The sequence below is a fragment of the Oncorhynchus mykiss genome, chromosome 7 (genome assembly GCF_057628025.1).
Source record: "Oncorhynchus mykiss isolate SJ-2025 chromosome 7, ASM5762802v1, whole genome shotgun sequence".
Lineage (NCBI taxonomy): Eukaryota > Metazoa > Chordata > Actinopteri > Salmoniformes > Salmonidae > Oncorhynchus > Oncorhynchus mykiss.
The window spans coordinates 65585319-65607683 of NC_143028.1; the positions used below are offsets into that span (position 1 = coordinate 65585319).

At 38.7% G+C, this 22365-nt stretch overlaps 2 protein-coding genes and 1 long non-coding RNA gene across 6 annotated transcripts; 1 reads left to right on the forward strand and 2 right to left on the reverse strand.

The window, feature by feature from the left end:
• Positions 1-788: 788 nt before the first annotated feature.
• Positions 789-4345, reverse strand: LOC149982637 (uncharacterized). The gene is made up of 2 exons (XR_016497409.1): positions 2365-4345; positions 789-2194 (listed from the first exon to the last, which is right to left on the reverse strand). It is a non-coding gene; the product is annotated as an uncharacterized LOC149982637 (long non-coding RNA).
• Positions 3874-8006, forward strand: LOC110528403 (uncharacterized). The gene is made up of 2 exons (XM_021610444.3): positions 3874-5466; positions 6078-8006. The coding sequence occupies exons 1-2, from the start codon at positions 5280-5282 to the stop codon at positions 7064-7066; spliced, it is 1176 nt and encodes a 391-aa protein (XP_021466119.2). The 5' UTR covers positions 3874-5279; the 3' UTR covers positions 7067-8006.
• A 9906-nt stretch (positions 8007-17912) lies between these two features.
• LOC110528404 (SUZ RNA-binding domain-containing) lies at positions 17913-21851 on the reverse strand. 4 transcript variants are annotated; one of them, XR_016497402.1, is made up of 5 exons: positions 21519-21851; positions 20761-20810; positions 20391-20660; positions 20125-20301; positions 17913-19965 (listed from the first exon to the last, which is right to left on the reverse strand). XR_016497402.1 is itself a non-coding variant. In XM_021610446.3 (4 exons), exons 1-4 carry the CDS (start codon positions 21567-21569, stop codon positions 20187-20189), a joined length of 486 nt encoding a protein of 161 aa, XP_021466121.1. In that variant the 5' UTR covers positions 21570-21851; the 3' UTR covers positions 17913-20186. The 4 variants fall into 4 exon arrangements, 2 of the variants coding, with proteins under 2 accessions (XP_021466121.1, XP_021466120.1); XR_016497401.1 differs by having other exon boundaries at positions 21377-21844; XM_021610446.3 differs by having other exon boundaries at positions 17913-20301.
• Between the last annotated feature and the right edge of the window lie 514 nt (positions 21852-22365).

Sequence of the window (22365 nt, forward strand, 5' to 3'; positions counted from 1 at the left end):
TTGTGGATAAAAGGCTGTCTGTGATGACGTAGTGTATATACAAATAACTTTTGCCGTTAAATTCCCATGTACCGAATGAAAAATACACATTAAATGGGTTTCCATCGCATTTTCGACTCAACTGATTGTTTTGTCACAAACTGTTGCTTTATATAGAAAATATGCTCACTCTGGTCTTGGCACGTGTGAACTAGCCAACAGCTCGTAGATAGGTTGAGTAGGCTACCTGTCAAGATTATTACGGATATTCCCGATATTATTTGCGTTTGTCAAACGGCAGCCAAGCATGATCATCATGTCACCAGAATAATACTTGATATTTATTGGAAAGGCGCATCAAGCTCATCACCTTGCACTTTCACCACCCTGTAAAGTTAATAATAATGTATTACATCTGTAACCGAATAGGCGTAAACTGCATGCTTTCCCCAGTCGTAGTGGGAGTACCATACAACATAAATCAAATGTTATTTGTCACATGCGCCGAATAAAATAAGTGTAGACTTGACCGTGAAATGCTTGCTTACAAGCCCTTAGCCCCTTAACCAACAGTGCAGTTCAAGAAGAACACATTTACCATATTGCGTCACTCCAAGTTTACTTGATGGTTATTATATAAATATTTGCGTATAAATGCATTTCCACCGCCACTTCTCGCATAATTTATTTTACAATGTCGAACGAACAAATTTGTCTGTTGGCATTTATCAAATTGTACAATTTCATGTTTCCATTTTTTCCATGTGTCATGTAATTCATTTGCATGAAATGGTTGGATGGAAACGTGGTTAGTGTGAGGCGTTTTATTTGCAAAGTGAGGATAAAGAACAGGCGAACTGTACAACTATTTACAAAATCAAATAAACAGGACGATGAACAAAAAGGTAAGTCTAATTAACCGAACTGAATAACATAGAACTCAAACAAAAGAAAACAACTAGACACAATCTAGTACAATCTACGCCAATAAATTCATGAAAAGGTATACATACACATTCAGGTAATATATTCCACATCATAAATATCCCCACCATGTTATCAATAAATAAATGTGCTTCTCATCAACCATAAATCATCAGTGTCTGGGTATTCATTTAGGCATGTTTTTGGATTAAGTGACAGAGATCATTATGGGATTATAATGATAACAGAACTAAGTGAGTTTTGTATTTCGTGGTCACACATTGAGATTTGTGGTTTTGCAAATGTGTAATTTACACTGAACAAAATATAAACACAATATGTATAGTGTTTTTATGAGCTGAAATAAAAAAAGATCCCAGATATGTTCCATACACACAAAATACTTATTTCTATCAAATGTTGTGCACAAATTTGTTTACATCCTAGTTGCATTTCTCCCTTGCCAAGATAATCCTTCCACTTGAGAGGTGTGGCATATCAAAAAGCTGATTAAACAACATGATCATTATACAGGTGCACCTTGTGCCGGGGACAATAAAAGGCAACTCTAAAATGTGCAGTTTTGTCACACAACACAATACCGAAGATGTCTCAAGTTTTGAGGGAGCATGCAATCGGCTTGCTGACTGCAGGAATGTCCACCAGAGCTGTTGTCTGAGATTTTATGTTAATTTCTCTACCATAAGCCACCTCCAATGTCATTTTAGAGAATTTAGCTGTACGTCCAACCGGCCTCTCAACCAAAGACCACGTGTTACCACGAAAGCCCAGGACCTCCACATCCGGATTCTTCACCTGTGGGATCGTCTGAGGGGGGTGGGTGCTGAAGAGTATTTCTGTAAGAAAACACGTTTGTGGGGAAAAAATAATTATCCCCAGTGGGTGGGCCTGGCTCCCAAGTGGCTGGGCCTATGCCCACGCATAGCTGCGTCCCTGCCCAGTCATGTGAAATCCATTTAATGGGTCCTAATAAATGTATTTCAATTGACTGATTTCCTTATATGAACTGTAACTCAGTAAACACATTCAAATTGTTGCATGTTGCATTTATATTTTTGTTCAGTATAATAATACATTTTGTTGAGAATAACCTAACATATTTCTACCCTCTAACAATCCTGACAAATATGCTTATTAGGTCTATAAACAGTTTGGAAGCTTTTTATACATTGATCAAACTGTGACTCAATGGTGGTGTTGGTGGCACTGGGCACCCTGACATCCCCACCGTAATGCTCCTTAATGGCACAGCACTCAGTCTCAGTCTCACCTGTTGGCAGAGAAAATATGAACCTCATCAACATCGCTCATTATCATCAGACCAAAATAGTATTTTCCGTAGTCAATGTCAGTATATTAGACATGGCATTGGTCATATACAGTAGAGGGCAGGGTAACTAGCTAAAGGGGTTTAGTAAGAAGAGTTCTATGACTGCTTACCTTCAGCTCCTAACACTCATGAGAGGACCTCAGGTTCGCCAACTGCCTTTCTGCCTGTCTTACATCTTTTTAAAACTAAAATCAACCAGATTTAGAACATAAAATATGATCATGACAAAGTGTGCTATTGAAATATAGGGTGTCACACTTTTCCTCTAACAGCTGGGTCATTCTGACAGTCCGATCTTTCTCCGTCACTGTAGGAATAGATTGAAATATTAAATTAGTCTCGATTCATACATGACTTAGGAGCACACATTACTGTATATAATGTGTATGTACAAAAGCATGCTTCTTCATATCTCAGCTACTTAATGAAAGATGGGAAAACTTAAATAGGTATCTCTTGCTTTTTATCTGTAAGACAGATCAGTCAATGAGAACAACGTTAAAACATTGACTGCGTTTATATATAATTAGAAGATTCATCAAAAATGCAAAAATGTACCTTTTCCTCAATTCAAAAGAACATTAAGAGGTTGAAGCAAGGGTGTGGAAACTAATAACGTGGTAATAATATAAAAGGTTAACTGCCAGGAAGGTCCTCCATGATGTCAGCATCAAAGCCACTGCCACAATGAGCTCCCATTGAACTCTGTGGGTTGCACAAGGCTGACATACCAGGCTACCTGGTAGAATGGAGAGAAACTGGACAGATATAAAATGAACATACATTGAGGACTTTTACATCAGATTTCATGACTTGTTGTTCTTTTTAAGTCAAATTGCATCACACCCCACTAGTGATGTGTCGTTTATGAACGAATGGCTCTTTTTGAACTGATCTTTTTGATGAACGTCGGGAACCGAATCGCATTGTTGAACGAGTTGTTTATTTGGCTCCCTGATTTGCATTCTGTTACTACTGCTTTTTGAGCTCAAAACAGAAGTTTTCTGCAGATAAGTTAAAATAATTATCAAAGAAGCTGAATCCTCTCTGCAGAAACAATAAATAGTGGGGAGAACACGTCAATCTGGTCCACGCAGATTTTTTTTGCAGGCGATCTAATAATTTGTTCTGAAAAATTTCACGATCGACATAATGGTAGCCTACCTTTTGGGGTTTACATTGGGCATGTGCTATTTTTTAATGGGTCAAGGTTGATTTTTTTAAAGCATTTTGAACAAAGAGCTGTTTGGAATCAACAACAAAAAAATTCTCACTGTCATTGGATTTAGGTGAAAAGTTGGGTGAAAAAAATACTAAATTCCCTAATATCGATGACTTTGCAAATCCCATTAGTCTTCCTTGATTCAACTTGATTTAACATCATCACATTGATTTTTGTGGCATCCTCGATGACTGAATGCATTATCCATGTGTGGTTGTATTGTGTTTTAAATTGTCAAATAGACAGATGTATCTACACTTCCATTCAAAAGTTTGGGGTCACTTAGGAATGTCCTTGTTTTTTAAAGAAAAACAATTTTTTTAGTGGAGGCAATGTGATGGTCTGGGGGTGCTTTGGTGGTGGTAAAGTTGGAGATTTGTACAGGGTAAAGGGGATCTTGAAGAAGGAAGGCTATCATTCCATTTCTCAACGCCATGCCATACCATACCCTGTGGACGGCACTTAATTGGAGCCAATTTCCTCCTACAACAGGACAATGACCCAAAGCACAGCTCCAAACTATGCAAGAACTATTTAGGGAAGAAGCAGTCAGCTGGTACTCTGTCTAAAATGGAGTGGCCAGCACAGTCACCGGATCTCAGCCATTTTGAGCTGTTGTGGAAGCAGCTTGACTGTATGGTACGTAAGAAGTGACCATCAAGTCAATCCAACTTGTGGGAGGTGCTTCAGGAAGCATGGGGTGAAATCTCTTCAGATTACCTCAACAAATTGACAACTAGAATGCCAAAGGTCTGCAAGGCTGTAATTGCTGCAAACAGAGGGTTATTTGACGAAAGCAAAGTTTGAAGGACACAATTATTATTTCAATTAAAAATCATTATTTATAACCTTGTCAACGTCTTGACTATATTTCCTATTCATTTTGCAACTCATTTCATGTATGTTTTCATGGAGAACAAGGACATTTCTAAGTGACCCCAAACTTTTGAATGGTAGTGTACATCACAGAAGCCTGAAAAATAACAAAACCGTTTGACATAAACACCGTATTTTTGGCTGTTTAAAAAAAAGAATGTCTATTAATTATACAATTATTAAAATATGAATATTATTCCACCAATGAGGCCACTAGAGGTTGATTTGGTCATTTGACTGTAGGAAAGGGTTTTAATAATCTGTGAGAGCGGTATTGTTAAACAACAACCTGTTATTTTTTATTATGCATTTTCCAAACAATATCATTAGATTCACAACTCTAAATTGTCTTCAAAATGCTAAACTGTGACCACTGGGTAGATATTGTTCAGAGTGTGTATGGTATATCTACAGCCTAATCTGAGTGCCTTAATAATTTTATACAGTCCTGGAGTTATGCTCATAGAAATAATAGATTTCTATTGTTATGCTACTTGTGAATGTGAATACAACTTTTATTAAATAGAACAGGGCTCAAATTATATTTAAAAAAAAAAGTAGTTTCTCAATGTACCTTTATGTATTATAATTGAGTTTCTCAAACTTTACCTTTAGACACATTATATTGAGATGTAGGATATTTCCCATTACAGCAAAACTTTTGGTGTAATTTCTTAGCATATTCTTTGGGACTCCCATGTTGGTGCCAGGTGGAGATCGTTCAATTCAAATGCGCAACATCTCCAGTACAGCAGGCGGCGACACCTACCTCGTTTACCGATACGTTCGCGTTATTGACACAAAAGGGGAAAGTAGCCTATCTTTTGCTGTCTCGAAAGGATGGTCGCTTGCTAGGTACATAGACACCACGTTAGCAGCACATAGCATAAACGTGTTAATTTATTCTGTTCGTCATATCCCCTCAAAATGTCTAAAATGCAGCTGTTGCAGGATTATCTAAACGAGCGGTTAACAGCGGTGGCTGTTGAGATATTTGGGGCTGTGGAAAATACCATAGCAGAGTACCAGGAAGAAATCTCCCGTTCAAATGAGGAGATTGAACGTCTACGGAGGCTGCTGGATTTGGTTTGCAAACCTGACATACAGAGACCAGGTGAGCAGAGCCATATGTACTTAATAGATGGCTCTGGTAGTAATGACCGCCGCTAGATCAATTAATGTGATTGAACCAGCCAGGCCTGGCAATCAACCGATTTGTAGATATTTTTCTGAAAATGAATGTTAATTTGAATTTGGCACATAGAACTACAGCGTTCACCAGCTTGTAGTCCTAAAAACCGGTCCCGTTCGTTGAACCATTCCTATGGGGAAATAATAGGCTTTTGGGATAAACGCTGAAAATAGGGCCAGAGGTTAACACAGGCTTGGGAGATCGTATGTTTTGTTATTTGAGATAATATCAGTCAGTTAACATGAGCTTTATGAATTATGAACACTTTGGGGGGGTTTATTACATAAATGCTTCAAAATGCACAAAAAGTGATGTTCGCTGATGAAGATTATCTCATAGAAGTAAACATAAGATCTCCTAAGCCTGTGTTGACCTCTGACCTTATTTTCTGCATTTACCCAAAGCCCCTACAAAAACTCCATTAATTTTCCCATAGGTTTTATCCAACTAACCATGGCGGAGTTAGTGCCTACAAAAAGATGCCATTACTATTACTCTCTATTGATGACTAATTAGTTATCCAATCATCTCAGACACCCAGCAGCTCATTCTCCTTGTCCCTGAAGAGGAGGTTCTTGCTGAGAAGCAGCACTGTGAGCAGGAGTGGAGCCCCAGTCTGGGCCAGGAGGACCCAGAGCCCACTCAGATTAAAGAGGAACAGGAGGAGTTTGGGACCAGTCAGGAGGAAGAGCAGCTTCAGGGGCTGGAGTCTGATATAAAAGAGTTCATGTTCTCTCTTCCCTGTGTGAAAAGTGACTATGATCAGGACCCTCCTCAGCCCTTATATCTTTACCAAAACCAGACAGTGGAGAACAGAGAGGGGGACTCTCTTCCCATCAAAACAGAACTTGATGGGGAGGGCTATGGAGTATATGAACCAAACAATGAATTAAATCCCTTTTCTCCAGTAAATTCGGATCGTTCTGCAGCTCATATTGGGAACAGTGGCAATGGGGTGGACAGTGGAGGACTAATGTCACAGTTACAGCCACTCAAATCAAAGACAACATGGACAAATAAAGTACAAAGCTCTATTAAGACCAGGGAAGAGTTGAAAGTTCCATTGAGGGCGGCTCACTCAGGGGAGAGACCACACAGGTGTCCCGTCTGCAGGAAATGCTTTCTGAAAATTAGCATTTTAAAAACACATCAGAGAATTCACACTGGGGAGAAACCATATTGTTGCAATGTATGTGGCAAGAGTTTCAGAGAGAAGAGAACCCTGACCAGTCACAGGCTGACTCACTCAGGGGAGAAACCATATCAATGCAAAGAATGTGGCAAATGCTTCAGTCAGAAGAAAATCCTGACCATACATATGCGGACGCACACTGGAGAGAAACCGTATCAGTGCAAAGAATGTGGTAAATGCTTCACTCACAGTGGATCCCAAGCAGCACATTTGAGGATTCATACAGGGGAGAGACCATATAAGTGCCCTATGTGTGTGAAATGCTTCAGAACAGCAAGTCATCTAAAACGGCACCAGCGAAGTCACAGAGGAGAACAACCACATTGTTGACATTTTTTGTAGTAAACGCTTCACTTGTAAGAATAACATAGGGCTAGATTCTAGCAGAGCCGCGTTTGCCGACATCCGCATAGCAGTTGTTTTGGCGGTGTCGAGTTGGAACTGCATTAAGAGCTGTGAAATCCACAAGCGGCTCCTTGTGTTGCCTTTTTGCAGATGCTGGCATTGGATGCAACGAAACCACACCCTACTTTATATCCGACAAGTCCCGTACAGCCACGTTACAAATTTAAACACTTGAATGTGTGATGTTCTATTGTCTACACTTCAATTACTGATACGTTAATTTATACATAAATGTGAAATATTTGTAATTATTAATGTAAAACAAGTATCGTATTCTGAAAGTATTTTTTATTTATTTTACTGATAAATCCCCTAATCCCAAATGAACATGAAAACATGCATTAGCCTGCCGTTATTTCTAACATCAATAGAGCCTACACTTTATCGCCATTTTTCAACCTCTAACGTGTTGTCGATAATAAGGAAGGGAGATGTTGGTGACACACAACAGTAGCTGCTCACCGATTTGTCAGCTCATATTGCAGTTACACCGGCAAAACGCAGGTTAACGCCCAAAGCCTCGATCTAGTTGAATCGAGGCCATAGCGTACCGGTGTGTGGGTTAAAAATGACAGATTGGGACACTGATAAGTGCCTAAATTGCAACGCATTGGCTGTACAGTAACATGCTATACAGGACGTCAGAGCACAAGCGTGGTTCATACACATTCTGACAGATGACGTTTCAGGAATTTTCCATGACTTTTAACCAAATTTCCATGACCAATAATTGGTGGCATCTCTATATAAACATAACAAATGTGGTATTGACACTAACCAATGTGTCAAATAATACAAAGCTTATTTACAACTTATGACTCAGACAATATAGTTTGATTTAAAATAATAAACATTGATGAATACATTTTGTATAGCAATACCTTAACAGATACAGAGAAAAATACGTTTAAAAAAATAATACATAACAAGTGTATTATTTGTGTCTGAAAGTCCAGGAGTTAAACACTCTCTCTCTAACACACACCTGAACAAGTTGTTTGTAAATTTAACTTGCTATTCACATTTCTGACTGTCCATGAGTTAATCTCTCTTTCCTTCTTCTCTCTGGTTTGTTCTCCTCTTCTCACAATCTCCACATACTGTTTTACGTGCGGCCAGAGCAGTGGTCCGACACATTTCCGTTTTCCATCCATCGGTACATGCAGAAGTACATGCTGGTGCTACAATCTGTGGCTCTTACAAAGTCTTTTATGTACAGGGCAATTGTGAAAAAGCCAGTAAAGACTTGTGTTCTACATCCCAGTCAGCGGCTTTGCATCCATTCTGGAATGAGTAATGCAGGATGTGCAATCCACAGGATTTAATATTGATCAGCGATTTGTTGACATCTCAACATATACTTCTGGAGTATGTTGAACACAGTGGTGGTCTGTGCCATTTAAATTGAGGGAGGACGATTATTTGTTTTAATGAGCATGGCCATATTTCTATTACAGCATATTGGATTACTCTCATTCATATTCCATTCACTCAGCTCAATGTAACATCGACTTTTCCCTATAACCGTCATGAGGTTGCTACAACCTAGCCAATGAATGAAAGTTTACAACATACAGTGAGGGGAAAAAAGTATTTGATCCCCTGCTGATTTTGTACGTTTGTAGGAGTCATACTACAACATTTTTTTTTACCTACTTAGGTAACCTGCAAATGCTTTGTTGTCTGAGTGAGGGAAATGTTGTAAATAAAGAGGACTCGATGTGTTTTGAAAGATGAGATGTTGAGGATGATAAATACCGCTTTGATGTCATATAAGCAAGCCAAACACACATCCAAATGTGCACTTCACTTTTCCATATCATAAAACTCATGAAACTTAGTGCTAACGTTTTTGATAACTATGTTTGATGTACAGTTATAAGGCTGTATCACAACCGGCCGTGATTGGGAGTCCCATATTGCGTTGCACAATTGGCCCAGCATCGTCCGGGTTTGGCCGGTGTAGGCCGTCAGTGTAAATAAGAATTTGTTCTTATCTGACTTGCCTAGTTAAATAAAGGTTCAATTAAACATTTGTGGGTGTTAGGAATTTTATGAATAAATGACTAAACAATATCCCCATTTTAAATAGAACTGTAACTAAGTCAACTTATACTCTGCTTTATTATATCTGATTAACAATATGAATTCTTAAGTGAGGGATTGTGGAGCCTGAAACAGGGGGGTAATTACATGAAATAAATACCATTCCAGCCAGGTTGGAGAAGATTGGAAGTGGGGTTCTTTAAGTAAGGAGAAAGGGTCGATAACCTATGGTTGAACCGACTCAACTTAGCTCTGGAATGTTCAGATAAGGCAGTGTGTGTTTTCTCAGGTTTTCCATTAGCTGGAACTGTCTGCTGAATGGTGATGGATGAAGACTTAAGAAGGTTTATCTCGAATCAACTTTTGAACTGTTGGGAGAAAGAATATTTTATAACCTATGACGTCATATTTTGTATATAAACTGTTGTTCGTGGTTACATGGCAGTGCGCTCCGAGAATAAATACTATTATCTATTTTTGATAAGACTGGTCTCTGTCTATTTTATGCAAATAAGAATCTTACAAATTCTCATAAAATAGAATAAGTGAATTCAATTAATGAAAACATATTGGAATAATGAAATTATACCAACAGTGGGGAACACTCACCTGAATGCACGTGTGACTATTCTATGCGCACCAAACTTATGATCTGCTTCTCTGAATTGCCTTGTGAACGCCTAACACTGTAAGATCATATTTTGTAACTTAGCTGGCCATGTCGGCAATAGAACATGCTTTCAAATAATGCCCACCTAACCAGATTGAGATTTATAATGGACTATTTTTTGGAATGCGCAAACAACAGTATGTGTGTGATACTGTATCCTCCTCATACCTATTAAAGCAGGAAGCACCAGTGACTCGGTCTATAAAAAAGTGGTCAGATGAAGCAGATGCTAAACTACAGGACTGTTTCCCTATCACAGCCTGGAACATGTTTCGGGATTCTTCCTATGACATTGAGGAATACACCACATCAGTCACTGGCTTTATCAATAAGTGCATTGAGGACGTCGTCCCCACAGTGACTGTACTGTACGATATACTTGGATGTGTACTGTCAGCGTTTGTTGCTGGCATGTCATGCTTATATTTGCTAATGAAAAAATAATTAAAGTAGTTGGCAATATCAGTGGGTTGTGATGAATGAGCCATCAATCAAATAATGATGGAGCGTCACCTGGAGACACCATTTAGACCTCTCACTCAAACTCTTGTAATTTTTTGGGGTCATATGTTGCACCTACCCCAAATTGCCATGAATATTGTTATGTTACTGAATGTATCCAGTATTTTCAGATTTTGTTATCAACAAATGCAGTGAAAAAAGTACAGTAAATGTAAAATTCACAAAATCAAGTGTAATGCTTGGATTCAGTCCTCAACTTTAGTCTAATTATTTTCCCATAACCTCCAAACGGTTCCCTTTTAATTGCTACCATCGTTATCCATATGCTCTTCATGTTTATTCTGTAGCCCTATAGGCCAATTCACGCAAATGTAAAGGGTTAACTGAGCATAAGAGGATGAACACAAAGGGAGAATCATGACAGTGCTGCTTGAGAAAATCTTACTCACTTTTAGGAGGACCTTTCCATAGTAAAACACTGTCATACCCTTTCTGAGCATGGCACAGAAGTGGATAGGAGTTTATTTTTGCCTAAATAAAAATGTACATCCTTGTCTTAAAGGGGCTAAACGTTCTCAGAATAAGTTCTCTAATTACTGCAGTTTATTCAAACAAAATAACAGAAGCAATATATCCAGGACATTAGGCTAGAGAGAGTCAGGCTAGACAGGACAGTTACTGTAAATTACAACCAAGGAGACATACATTAGGATGACAGACATTTATAGATCATGCTCAGGTTTGTAATAACAAGACATGTCAAGTGCTTACTGTATTAAAGGCTATTTTCTCACTGGAAAGATCTCTATGAAGGAAAACAATCTAATTTGAAAGCCACAACAGCCCAATAAAATTAGGGAACATTTAATCATACATGGAGTTGTTACTGCCAAGGTTTAAATTTGAATAATTTCAAGCATTAGCCTAACTGAAAGTAAACAATTGTTTTGTACCTGAATAGAACTTCAAAAGCACAGCTCATTGGGCACTTAACATTGACAACCATGGTCACATTAAGCATTTCTGAAATGCAATTAAATGTGTCAGTTGTGCAGAATGTCATTCACATATGATTAAGAATTCTGTAATAAAATGTATTTGAAATGCTTCCTGTAGACATTGAGTTATGGGCCGTTTACGGTTAAATTCTCAGCTATACATGGCATCTGTAAAACAAATGGCGGTATATTGGCATTGGACAAACCATATACACGATGGTCAATACCACCCAATTTGGCGTTGATTCATGCAAAGTATATTGCAAATGCCATATGGCAATTGCCAATTGTAACACTTCAAAATTCCAATAGGGGGCGTGTGCGTTCCACCGGGGCATTTCATATTGCAAATGGCACCCAAGTCAACATCCAAAAGCCAAATTTTGAAAAATGAAATAAAAAAAAAAAAACTTAAAACCCCTTAAAAAAGTGCTTTCTGGACCTTTTTTCGAAATTCTTTCGAGTTTTTTGTCAATTACACATGTGTAAGAACTGTATGAGTATACTTTTGTCATCATATATATATATTTTTTAAGTACATGCGCATAAGGCATATGTTTTGTCCATTTGCAATATGATTTCATAGGAAGTCAAAAGTCAAAAATGTCAAAATTTGGTAAAAAACTTCATACATCCTTAAAAAAGTGCTTTCTTGACCTTTTTTCAAAATTCTTTCGATTTTTGTGTCAATAACACATGTATAAGAACTTTATCAACATACTTTAGTCATGCTTTATTATCATATTTTTTTTACTTGTGCATAAGGCATATGTTTTCTCCATTTGCAATATGATGTCATAGGAAGTCAAAAGTCAAAGTCAAAAGTAACGATTTTCCTCCGTGCAACTGATGATCTAAAATGTGCAACAAAATGTTTTTGATTTTTTTTGTTTATGTTTCCTTACTTTTTCAAAGTCACTGTGCATTTGCAATATGTTTTAATGGGCAGATACCATCACGAATTTGTCATGCTCAAAATTCAAACTTTACTTTGCTCAAACTATACCTTGGTCAACTTGTATTACATATTTCTTTTTGTTTTACTTGTGCATAAGGCATATGTTTTCTCCATTTGCAATATGATGTCATAGGAAGTCAAAAGTCAAAGTCAAAAGTAAATATTTTCCTCCGTGCACCTGGTGATCTGAAATGTGCACCTGGTGACCTGAAATGTGCACCTGGTGATCTAAAATATGCAACTGGTAACCCCAAAAAAAATTTTTGGGATGTTTTTTTGTTTATGTTTCCTTACTTTTTCAAAGTCACTGTGCATTTGCAATATGTTTTAATGGGCAGGTACCATCACGAATGTGTCATGCTCAAAATTCAAACTTTACTTTGCTCAAACTATACCTTGATCAACTTGTATTACATATTTATTTTTGTTTTACTTGTGCATAAGGCATATGTTTTCTCCATTTGCAATATGATGTCATAGGAAGTCAAAAGTCAAAGTCAAAAGTAAATATTTTCCTCCGTGCACCTGGTGATCTGAAATGTGCACCTGGTGACCTGAAATGTGCACCTGGTGATCTAAAATATGCAACTGGTAACCCAAAAAAAAAATTTTGGGATGTTTTTTTGTTTATGTTTCCTTACTTTTTCAAAGTCACTGTCCATTTGCAATATGTTTTAATGGGCAGGTACCATCACGAATTTGTCATGCTCAAAATTCAAGCTTGTGATCTAAAATATGCAGCTGGTTACCCAACATTTTTTGGGATGTTTTTTTGTTTATGTTTCCTTACTTTTTCAAAGTCACTGTCCATTTGCAATATGTTTTAATGGGCAGGTACCATCACGAATTTGTCATGCTCAAAATTCAAGCTTGTGATCTAAAATATGCAGCTGGTTACCCAACATTTTTTGGGATGTTTTTTTGTTTATGTTTCCTTACTTTTTCAAAGTCACTGTGCATTTGCAATATGTTTTAATGGGCAGGTACCATCACGAATTTGTTTATCGAATTTGTTTATGTTTCCTTACTTTTTCAAAGTCACTGTGCATTTGGAATATGTTTTAATGGGCAGGTACCATCACGAATTTGTCATGCTCAAAATATTTTAGATGTATTTTTTTTTGTTTCTTACTTTTTCAAAGTCACTGTGCATTTGGAATATGTTTTAATGGGCAGGTACCATCACGAATTTGTTTATCGAATTTGTTTATGTTTCCTTACTTTTTCAAAGTCACTGTGCATTTGCAATATGTTTCAATGGGCAGGTACCATCACGAATTTGTCATGCTCAAAATTTTTTAGATGTATTTTTTTTTGTTTCTTACTTTTTCAAAGTCATTGTGCATTTGGAATATGTTTTAATGGGCAGGTACCATCACGAATTTGTTTATCGAATTTGTTTATGTTTCCTTACTTTTTCAAAGTCACTGTGCATTTGCAATATGTTTCAATGGGCAGGTACCATCACGAATTTGTCATGCTCAAAAAATTTTAGATGTATTTTTTTTTGTTTCTTACTTTTTCAAAGTCACTGTGCATTTGGAATATGTTTTAATGGGCAGGTACCATCACGAATTTGTCATGCTCAAAATATTTTAGATGTATTTTTTTTTGTTTCTTACTTTTTCAAAGTCACTGTGCATTTGGAATATGTTTTAATGGGCAGGTACCATCACGAATTTGTTTATCGAATTTGTTTATGTTTCCTTACTTTTTCAAAGTCACTGTGCATTTGCAATATGTTTCAATGGGCAGGTACCATCACGAATTTGTCATGCTCAAAATTTTTTAGATGTATTTTTTTTTGTTTCTTACTTTTTCAAAGTCACTGTGCATTTGGAATATGTTTTAATGGGCAGGTACCATCACGAATTTGTTTATCGAATTTGTTTATGTTTCCTTACTTTTTCAAAGTCACTGTGCATTTGCAATATGTTTCAATGGGCAGGTACCATCACGAATTTGTCATGCTCAAAATTTTTTAGATGTATTTTTTTTTGTTTCTTACTTTTTCAAAGTCACTGTGCATTTGGAATATGTTTTAATGGGCAGGTACCATCACAAATTTGTTTATCGAATTTGTTTATGTTTCCTTACTTTTTCAAAGTCACTGTGCATTTGCAATATGTTTCAATGGGCAGGTACCATCACGAATTTGTCATGCTCAAAATTTTTTAGATGTATTTTTTTTTGTTTCTTACTTTTTCAAAGTCACTGTGCATTTGGAATATGTTTTAATGGGCAGGTACCATCACGAATTTGTTTATCGAATTTGTTTATGTTTCCTTACTTTTTCAAAGTCACTGTGCATTTGCAATATGTTTCAATGGGCAGGTACCATCACGAATTTGTCATGCTCAAAATTTTTTAGATGTATTTTTTTTTGTTTCCTTACTTTTTCAAAGTCACTGTGCATTTGGAATATGTTTTAATGGGCAGGTACCATCACGAATTTGTTTATCGAATTTGTTTATGTTTCCTTACTTTTTCAAAGTCACTGTGCATTTGCAATATGTTTCAATGGGCAGGTACCATCACGAATTTGTCATGCTCAAAATTTTTTAGATGTATTTTTTTTTGTTTCTTACTTTTTCAAAGTCACTGTGCATTTGGAATATGTTTTAATGGGCAGGTACCATCACGAATTTGTTTATCGAATTTGTTTATGTTTCCTTACTTTTTCAAAGTCACTGTGCATTTGCAATATGTTTCAATGGGCAGGTACCATCACGAATTTGTCATGCTCAAAACATTTTAGATGTATTTTTTTTTGTTTCTTACTTTTTCAAAGTCACTGTGCATTTGGAATATGTTTTAATGGGCAGGTACCATCACGAATTTGTTTATCGAATTTGTTTATGTTTCCTTACTTTTTCAAAGTCACTGTGCATTTGCAATATGTTTCAATGGGCAGGTACCATCACGAATTTGTCTTGCTCAAAACATTTTAGATGTATTTTTTTTTGTTTCTTACTTTTTCAAAGTCACTGTGCATTTGGAATATGTTTTAATGGGCAGGTACCATCACGAATTTGTTTATCGAATTTGTTTATGTTTCCTTACTTTTTCAAAGTCACTGTGCATTTGCAATATGTTTCAATGGGCAGGTACCATCACGAATTTGTCATGCTCAAAATTTTTTAGATGTATTTTTTTTTGTTTCCTTACTTTTTCAAAGTCACTGTGCATTTGGAATATGTTTCAATGGGCAGGTACCATCACGAATTTGTCATGCTCAAAAAATTTTAGATGTATTTTTTTTTGTTTCTTACTTTTTCAAAGTCACTGTGCATTTGCAATATGTTTTAATGGGCAGGTACCATCACGAATTTGTCATGCTATAAAAATCCTGCAGGAATGTGAAATTGACTGGCCCGATGAACTCGGGATGGCTTTGCAGTGATTCTGGGTCATCTCAATCGCTCGTTTGGGTTGATTTCAGAATGTCGCTTTTGGTGATGTTTTTTCACTATAGAATCATATTGCAAATGTACAAGAGTCAAGTGGACAAGAGTCCATCAGTCAATTAGATATCATTCTGACCACCAAACTGATACAAACTGACACCAAACCCACTTTTTCCAACTCGTTTAGTAGCCAACTATTACATACTTCAGAGCTGGCCCAAAATTCACAACGCCTTCGGTACAAACCATAAAAAAACCATAAAACACGTAGTTACGTTCTAGCTGCGGGTCCATTTCTTATGTTATGTGTTGGCCTAGCTGAGGCGACCCCGAATCCCAAGTTTCGGCTCGATAGGTCATTTGGTGTCCGAGAAAAACCCTAATTGGTGCTGAAAATCCACTATTTTCCATGACTTGCTACGGGGTCCTTGAATGAGATATCGGACAGAAACTTTGGGGTCCGTCTCTATGGGCCGAGCCGGTTTCAACGCACCTAGCCTTGCGTCTCTGAGACTTTTCTAAACGTCGTCATTTTCGTGATGCAAAAATGAATTGAAGTTATTCCAAATGTACGAGGCTGTTTCTCGGTCCGAGAACCGTCTAGAGCCACGTAACTCGCCACGCACCATGGCCCGGAGGTCTAGAACAGGTTTCTAAAGTTTCGGAACTCTAGGTCCGACCGTTCTTTTTTAGCTAGAACAAAGCTAACTATTGGAGCCACTGTCTGTCTCTACGCACCCCAATACGTCCCTCCATCCAAGTTGTGTTTTAGTGCAATTTTTTTTTCCTTTGATTTTTTTTGGGAAAAATGACTGATTTACAGTTCATGGGGGTTGCCTAATCACATATATGAAGTTTTGGACAGATCTGAATTTTTTAACCCTTCGAAACAGCCCCTGAGACACCAATTATGGCACTTCCGGTTGGCACAGGAAGCTATAAGTCACCACATATCCTCATTGGGGTATGCTGTTACAGAATCCTGAGTTTTAAGTCCTTACGTTAAGAATTGACTGATCTACACAGGGTTGAATGCACTATGTCTATCAAACTGCATGCAGTGTATGGGTAAACACTTTTAGGGGCATTTTAACCACTTCCGGTTGGTCCAGGAAGCTTAGAATCGACACAGGTAGACCTCATAGTGGCCTGATGGACTGGTACCGAAGACAGGTTCATACGGCATTCATAACCCACATAGGCCTCAGGTTGAAATTAGGGGTGCAGGCAATGTATTCCTATGGGGAGAGATGACACTGTAATCTGTGAGATCAAAAAACCCTGTTTTACTGTGAAGGGTTAATGCCACACGGTCAAGGTTAGGCTTGTTGAGATCGGGAGGATCTTAGGAACATTCATGTGGTGGAATTTTTCTTCTCACCCTAACGGTTCTCTCACTGTCACTCAAAAGCAAATGACATTGTGGGGCAGGCTTCATTTTGGGCCTACTATTCTAATGGTCGGTTATTGTGTTATTTCAGAAAATCATAGAAAATCACAGAAATGTCGCAGAGCTCCGCAGCACACTTTAAAAAGATTCGTATGAACACCCTGCAACTGGATCTGTAACCGTTGAAAAAAAAAAACGCCTATTTGTGACCATCACCAATTTGCCATTGTTCCGTTTCTCTTAAATGACGATAGATAAATGGCTGGTTCTTTTTTTATTGACACCGGAGGCTCCTTGGCTTTGACCCGAAGTGGAAAAATAATTTCTCTACTTCCATTTTAAGCCTTTAATCCCAGAAAAATGGCCGTAGCTCAAAAACCGTCGAGGCCTAGACGCCATCCCGTTCGGGGCCAACTGCCCGTTACGCCAACCCTACGCTCGCCAAGTTTCGGCTTCGAAATATTTTCAGTTTTTGAGATAAGGCCCCGTCGCGATTCGTGATGTTTTGCCAAATTGCCATATGATTCCGTATGCCATCTGGTGGGAGTGTCCGGGACGGCGGAAAAACGGTCCGAAACTTGTTTTTTTTTTTAAACGGGAACCGAAAGTCCGACAAAGTTCATTCGACGACTTCCCGGTAGGTCCGGCCCTACCGCACGTCCCGACGCCGACCGCGAATTTTACAAACGATTTCGGACGTCGGGTAAGGGACCGTACATTTGCAATATGGACTTTCTCACTGATCATACACGAAATGCCGAAATGTTCCCTTAAGGTATGTTAGTCCATGAACATATCCCATTTTATAAATAAAATGCTGTACACCAAACGTATTTGCAATTTTGTGTTTCGCTTGTCAATAGGTTTTTATTAAAGGGCATGAAAAAAAATAAATCATTACAGGCTGATTTGTTTGTCTTTCCATGTTTCCACATGACAGAAGATCCTCATCTCTTCATTGTCACCCATAACCGATGGTTACTGGAGCTGCGCAGGCTCAAATGCAGGGGTGAGGTCAATTCAGTTTACAATTCATATGGACTTAAATAATTACATTAATTCACTTTCTGAATTAAACCCAACACTGATCAGGAGGATCAGAATCCTCCATGGCTAGTCTGCTCCCTTCCTTTTCCAGGCTAATCTCTGATCTGGCAGGTGTGGAAACTGCACTCAGGGGGTTGTACAATACACCTGCGTTTCACCACCATATTGCTTTCAACTGTCTAGCCAACTCTGATCAATAATCCTAATAAAGGATAAGGTTAAAATTACTTTTCAAGTGGCCCAGATAACATACTTTAGGTATACTCCAAATAAGAACCAGATCATACCCAAAAGAGGTTACCGTATGTGACTTTCTTCACAAAGTAGACTATACAACAAGTCCAGTCAGTCACCATCTCTGGGATTACAGTTGAGCAGACCCACGATTTAGCTTGTCCAGCATTAAAACCTCCCTGAGAGAGGGGCCAACAAAACCACCTTCCTGGGGTTCTTAGGCTGGCCAAATAACAGACATGAGAGGCAAAGGGAGTTAAAGGTGAGAACATAAAATTAGGTTTAAAAATTAAACAAATCACAGCATCCAAGAGCATTAACCTGAGGTGCCTTGGTAACTGTGGGGTCCAATATGAAACCAAAGAATTTAAGGCATTTTGAGTTTACACATTTAGTATGGTTTAAACTCAGCCAAGATGTAGTTTGTCATTTCATTAACAAAACTAGACAGATTGAAAGCTATGACGTCCCACCTCCGCTGGGGAAAATTGGGTTTCTGTTCAACTTTGGCACTCTACTTAATAACATTGCCTTCTAACCAAGCAAATTGCAACATCCTCATCAATCTCTCTCTCACTCTATTGTAGTCTTTATTCCAACTTGTCTTTATCATCCTCTCTCCAAATAAGGCAACCCTAGAGAGGGACAAAAAGAAAGACGGGACAGAATAGAGACACTGCTTAAAACACTCCTCCAGCCAATGGCTTCCTATTCAAACAACTCTTAATCACCAAAAAAAATAAAAAAAAATAAGAGGCTTTGGCCTACTTATGCTCCTTGTAATCTGTGGCCCCTCTTTCTTGGTCATCTCTCTGCACAAGAAGCAACAAGGCCACTCAGTTTGAATATTTTTCAGGATGACTTTTTTGGCTGTCTATAAAATACAGTATTTTATTCTAATCTCAACATATACTTAGTATATTTTAATAATGGCTACTACTTTCAATGACCATGTGTATAAGATCCTATAAAAACATTCAGCGTCACTAAATTGTATATTATATCATTTGTTTTTCTTCTACTGTATATCATTGCCACTTTAAAAACAGATTAATAAACAAAAGCATCTAGATGCAAGAAAGACATTAACCTAATAATTCCAAATGCACCCTTCAGTTCCTGCCCAGTTTTTAAAAACAGGAAAATAAAACAAACCAGGAAAGTTATTAAAAATTGAATTAAAAACATAACAAATATTAACATATACTGCCCAGGCAGATGGCAGTTTAGCTAGAGAAGCTGCGTTTTCATATTGATTTCAGAATTATTGCTTGAATATGCCAACACGTCGTAGTGGCACCTTGTCACTCCCCTGCTCTATCCATGGCCCTCATCCACGCATGTCTGTCGATAGGTACTTTCCCCTGGCCACCTTGAAGTCCCACAGACTCAGTCTGTCATTCACCTGGAGGGCAAGGCGGGCATGCCGCGGACCCTGGAAGACCCTGGTCCTCAACAGAAGAGGGGCACTGAGAGGGGCATTGGGAAGCTTAGGGTGCATCATGGGAGATATCACAGTGTATGGAGTCCTGAGGCAAAGCCCTGGTCAGTGTGGGACAGACAGGAGATCTGACCAAACCCTCAGCAATCTCCCTGCAACCCTCCGCGCAGGCTAGAAACAGGGCAGAGGGCAAAAGGCGTGCCAACAGTCAGCAGAAAGGGGTGGTAGGGATACTTAAACTCATTCTGCGAGCCAATAATTTGTCTCTATTGACCATCTATCATCACCACAACTTTTACATTTCATCCCACCACTCTGCTCTTCACGCACCATGCTACCTCCCCTTTGTCCTCTGCACACCATGCCCCCAAGAAGAGACGATGGATCCTCCTCTATCTGTAGCGACGGAAGCCTAAGGTACCGTCTGGGCCTGTGGGTTGGCGGATAACGTGATTGTTCAGACTAACCAGTTCTGGTTGTGGTGGTTGGGCACTCACTCGCACTGGTCTAACGGGGAGAGACAATGAAATATACTATAAGTGATTGAGAAATGGCTAGGTAATATGTTTATCTACCATTGAGTGTAGGTGTCTCACCTTTCTGGCCTGGGTTTGTCCTGAGGCGTTTCTTCAGAGCTAGCACTACCCAGAATCCTCCTGCGGGCCTCGGCATACTCTGCCTCCCGCTGGGCCAGTGACTTCGGCTGCTGGGTGGGGCGGTTGGATGAACCAGAGGACCCCAAGGAACCATTACTTGAGGGGCGCTTCAGAATTCGGATTTGAGGTGGGGGGGCTGCAGGTAGAGATTCATCCTGGATAACCATGGCAGTTCGTATGGGGGAGCTACCTGAGCTGATGCTTGCTTTCCTGAGGGAAGGGGCAGAGTTTGTATTAATCAACAAATCAAAAGTTGTGTTGTATAGCCATAACGTTATGGTTGTTTTCAGTAAGATTTTATTTCACTCACTTTGCTTTCTGGCTTATCTTCAACTTTGCCTCAAGTCTTTTCACAATTTCCTGAGAAACAGGAAAATAAATACATTTTAAGTCTTCATTCAATTATTCAGTGAAATAATAGAGCAAGAGACTGACAACGTTACATTTTTGTGATGAGCTGTGGGTGAATGGGTAGGTGACAGGAGACTTGACGTGCCATGATTTGACACGGCATGCTAACTAGTTCCGTTGAATTCCAGTACTCAAAATTGTGTTGAAATTTGAAAATAGTCGCAAATTGTACTTTGGCTAAGCCAATTAGCGGATTTTAACCTGAGAGAATACAGTATCGGCTACAGTAACTTGCTTGTTACTGTAGCCGATAACCAACTGCCAGGGTACCATGGTAGTACAAGCGACACTTTCCATAACCTGGCTAGCCAATTTCCACAACCTGGCTAGCCAATTAGCTAACGTTAGCTAATTTCATAATATTAACTTGCCGCTATTTAACTTCAACAGCTGGCTGTGGACTCACTTTCTCCACTCATCGACTACAAAAAAAACATATGACATAGCTAACGTTATGTTCTCCCGGCCAGGCCTTTGCAACACAATACCCCGGCTAAACTTGGGCCTGTAGCTACCGTTAGTGGAGCCTGGCTCAGCCATGGTGACAGGCTGCTCACTTCAGATTCCTCATAAGGCATTGAATGTTCGACAGGTCAAACACACACAGGTCATGGCCTAAAAAAAAATAAAAAAACTTGTATCGATTTTCTTCCTCACCCCGCTGTCTGCAGCTTCCTCCCAACTTTCGCAAACCTCTTCATCTTCCATAATACAGCGTCCAAGTCAGACACGGTAGCCTTAGCGTTTACAGTTCTTTCACAGACAGACCAATGAGCCAGATATTTTACCGGATGTATAAACGTGAAGCATCCGGTTGGCGTTTCCACTCACGACCAAAAATAGTGATGAGAGGAAGCCCAGTGGACTGCATTTTGTAGACTTTACTCATTGCCAAAGTACAACAAAAAGCGTTGTTTAGGAGTGCAAGGGATAATTGATGCAATGCACACGCGCACTTCACATAGTAGGTGTTCTTCTTCGATGATGTTTAACCGCGGTTGGCATCCAATAAATGTTGCATTACCGCCACCTATTGGACTGAGTATACCTCCCTTATACTTTGCTACAAAATCAAGGAAATAAATCTCCAGAACCCTACCATCTAACCCTACACTCATTAAAAACTCACCACCCTAACTCCAATTTTTAAATATATACACTGCTCAAAAAAATAAAGGGAACACTAAAATAACACATCCTAGATCTGAATGAATGAAATATTCTTATTAAATACTTTTTTCTTTACATAGTTGAATGTGCTGACAACAAAATCACACAAAAATTATCAATGGAAATCAAATGTATCAACGCATGGAAGTCTGGATTTGGAGTCACACTCAAAATGAAAGTGGAAAACCACACTACAGGATGATCCAACTTTGATGTAATGTCCTTAAAACAAGTCAAAATGAGAATCAGTAGTGTGTGTGGCCTCCACGTGCCTGTATGACCTCCCTACAACGCCTGGGCATGCTCCTGATGAGGTGGCGGATGGTCTCCTGAG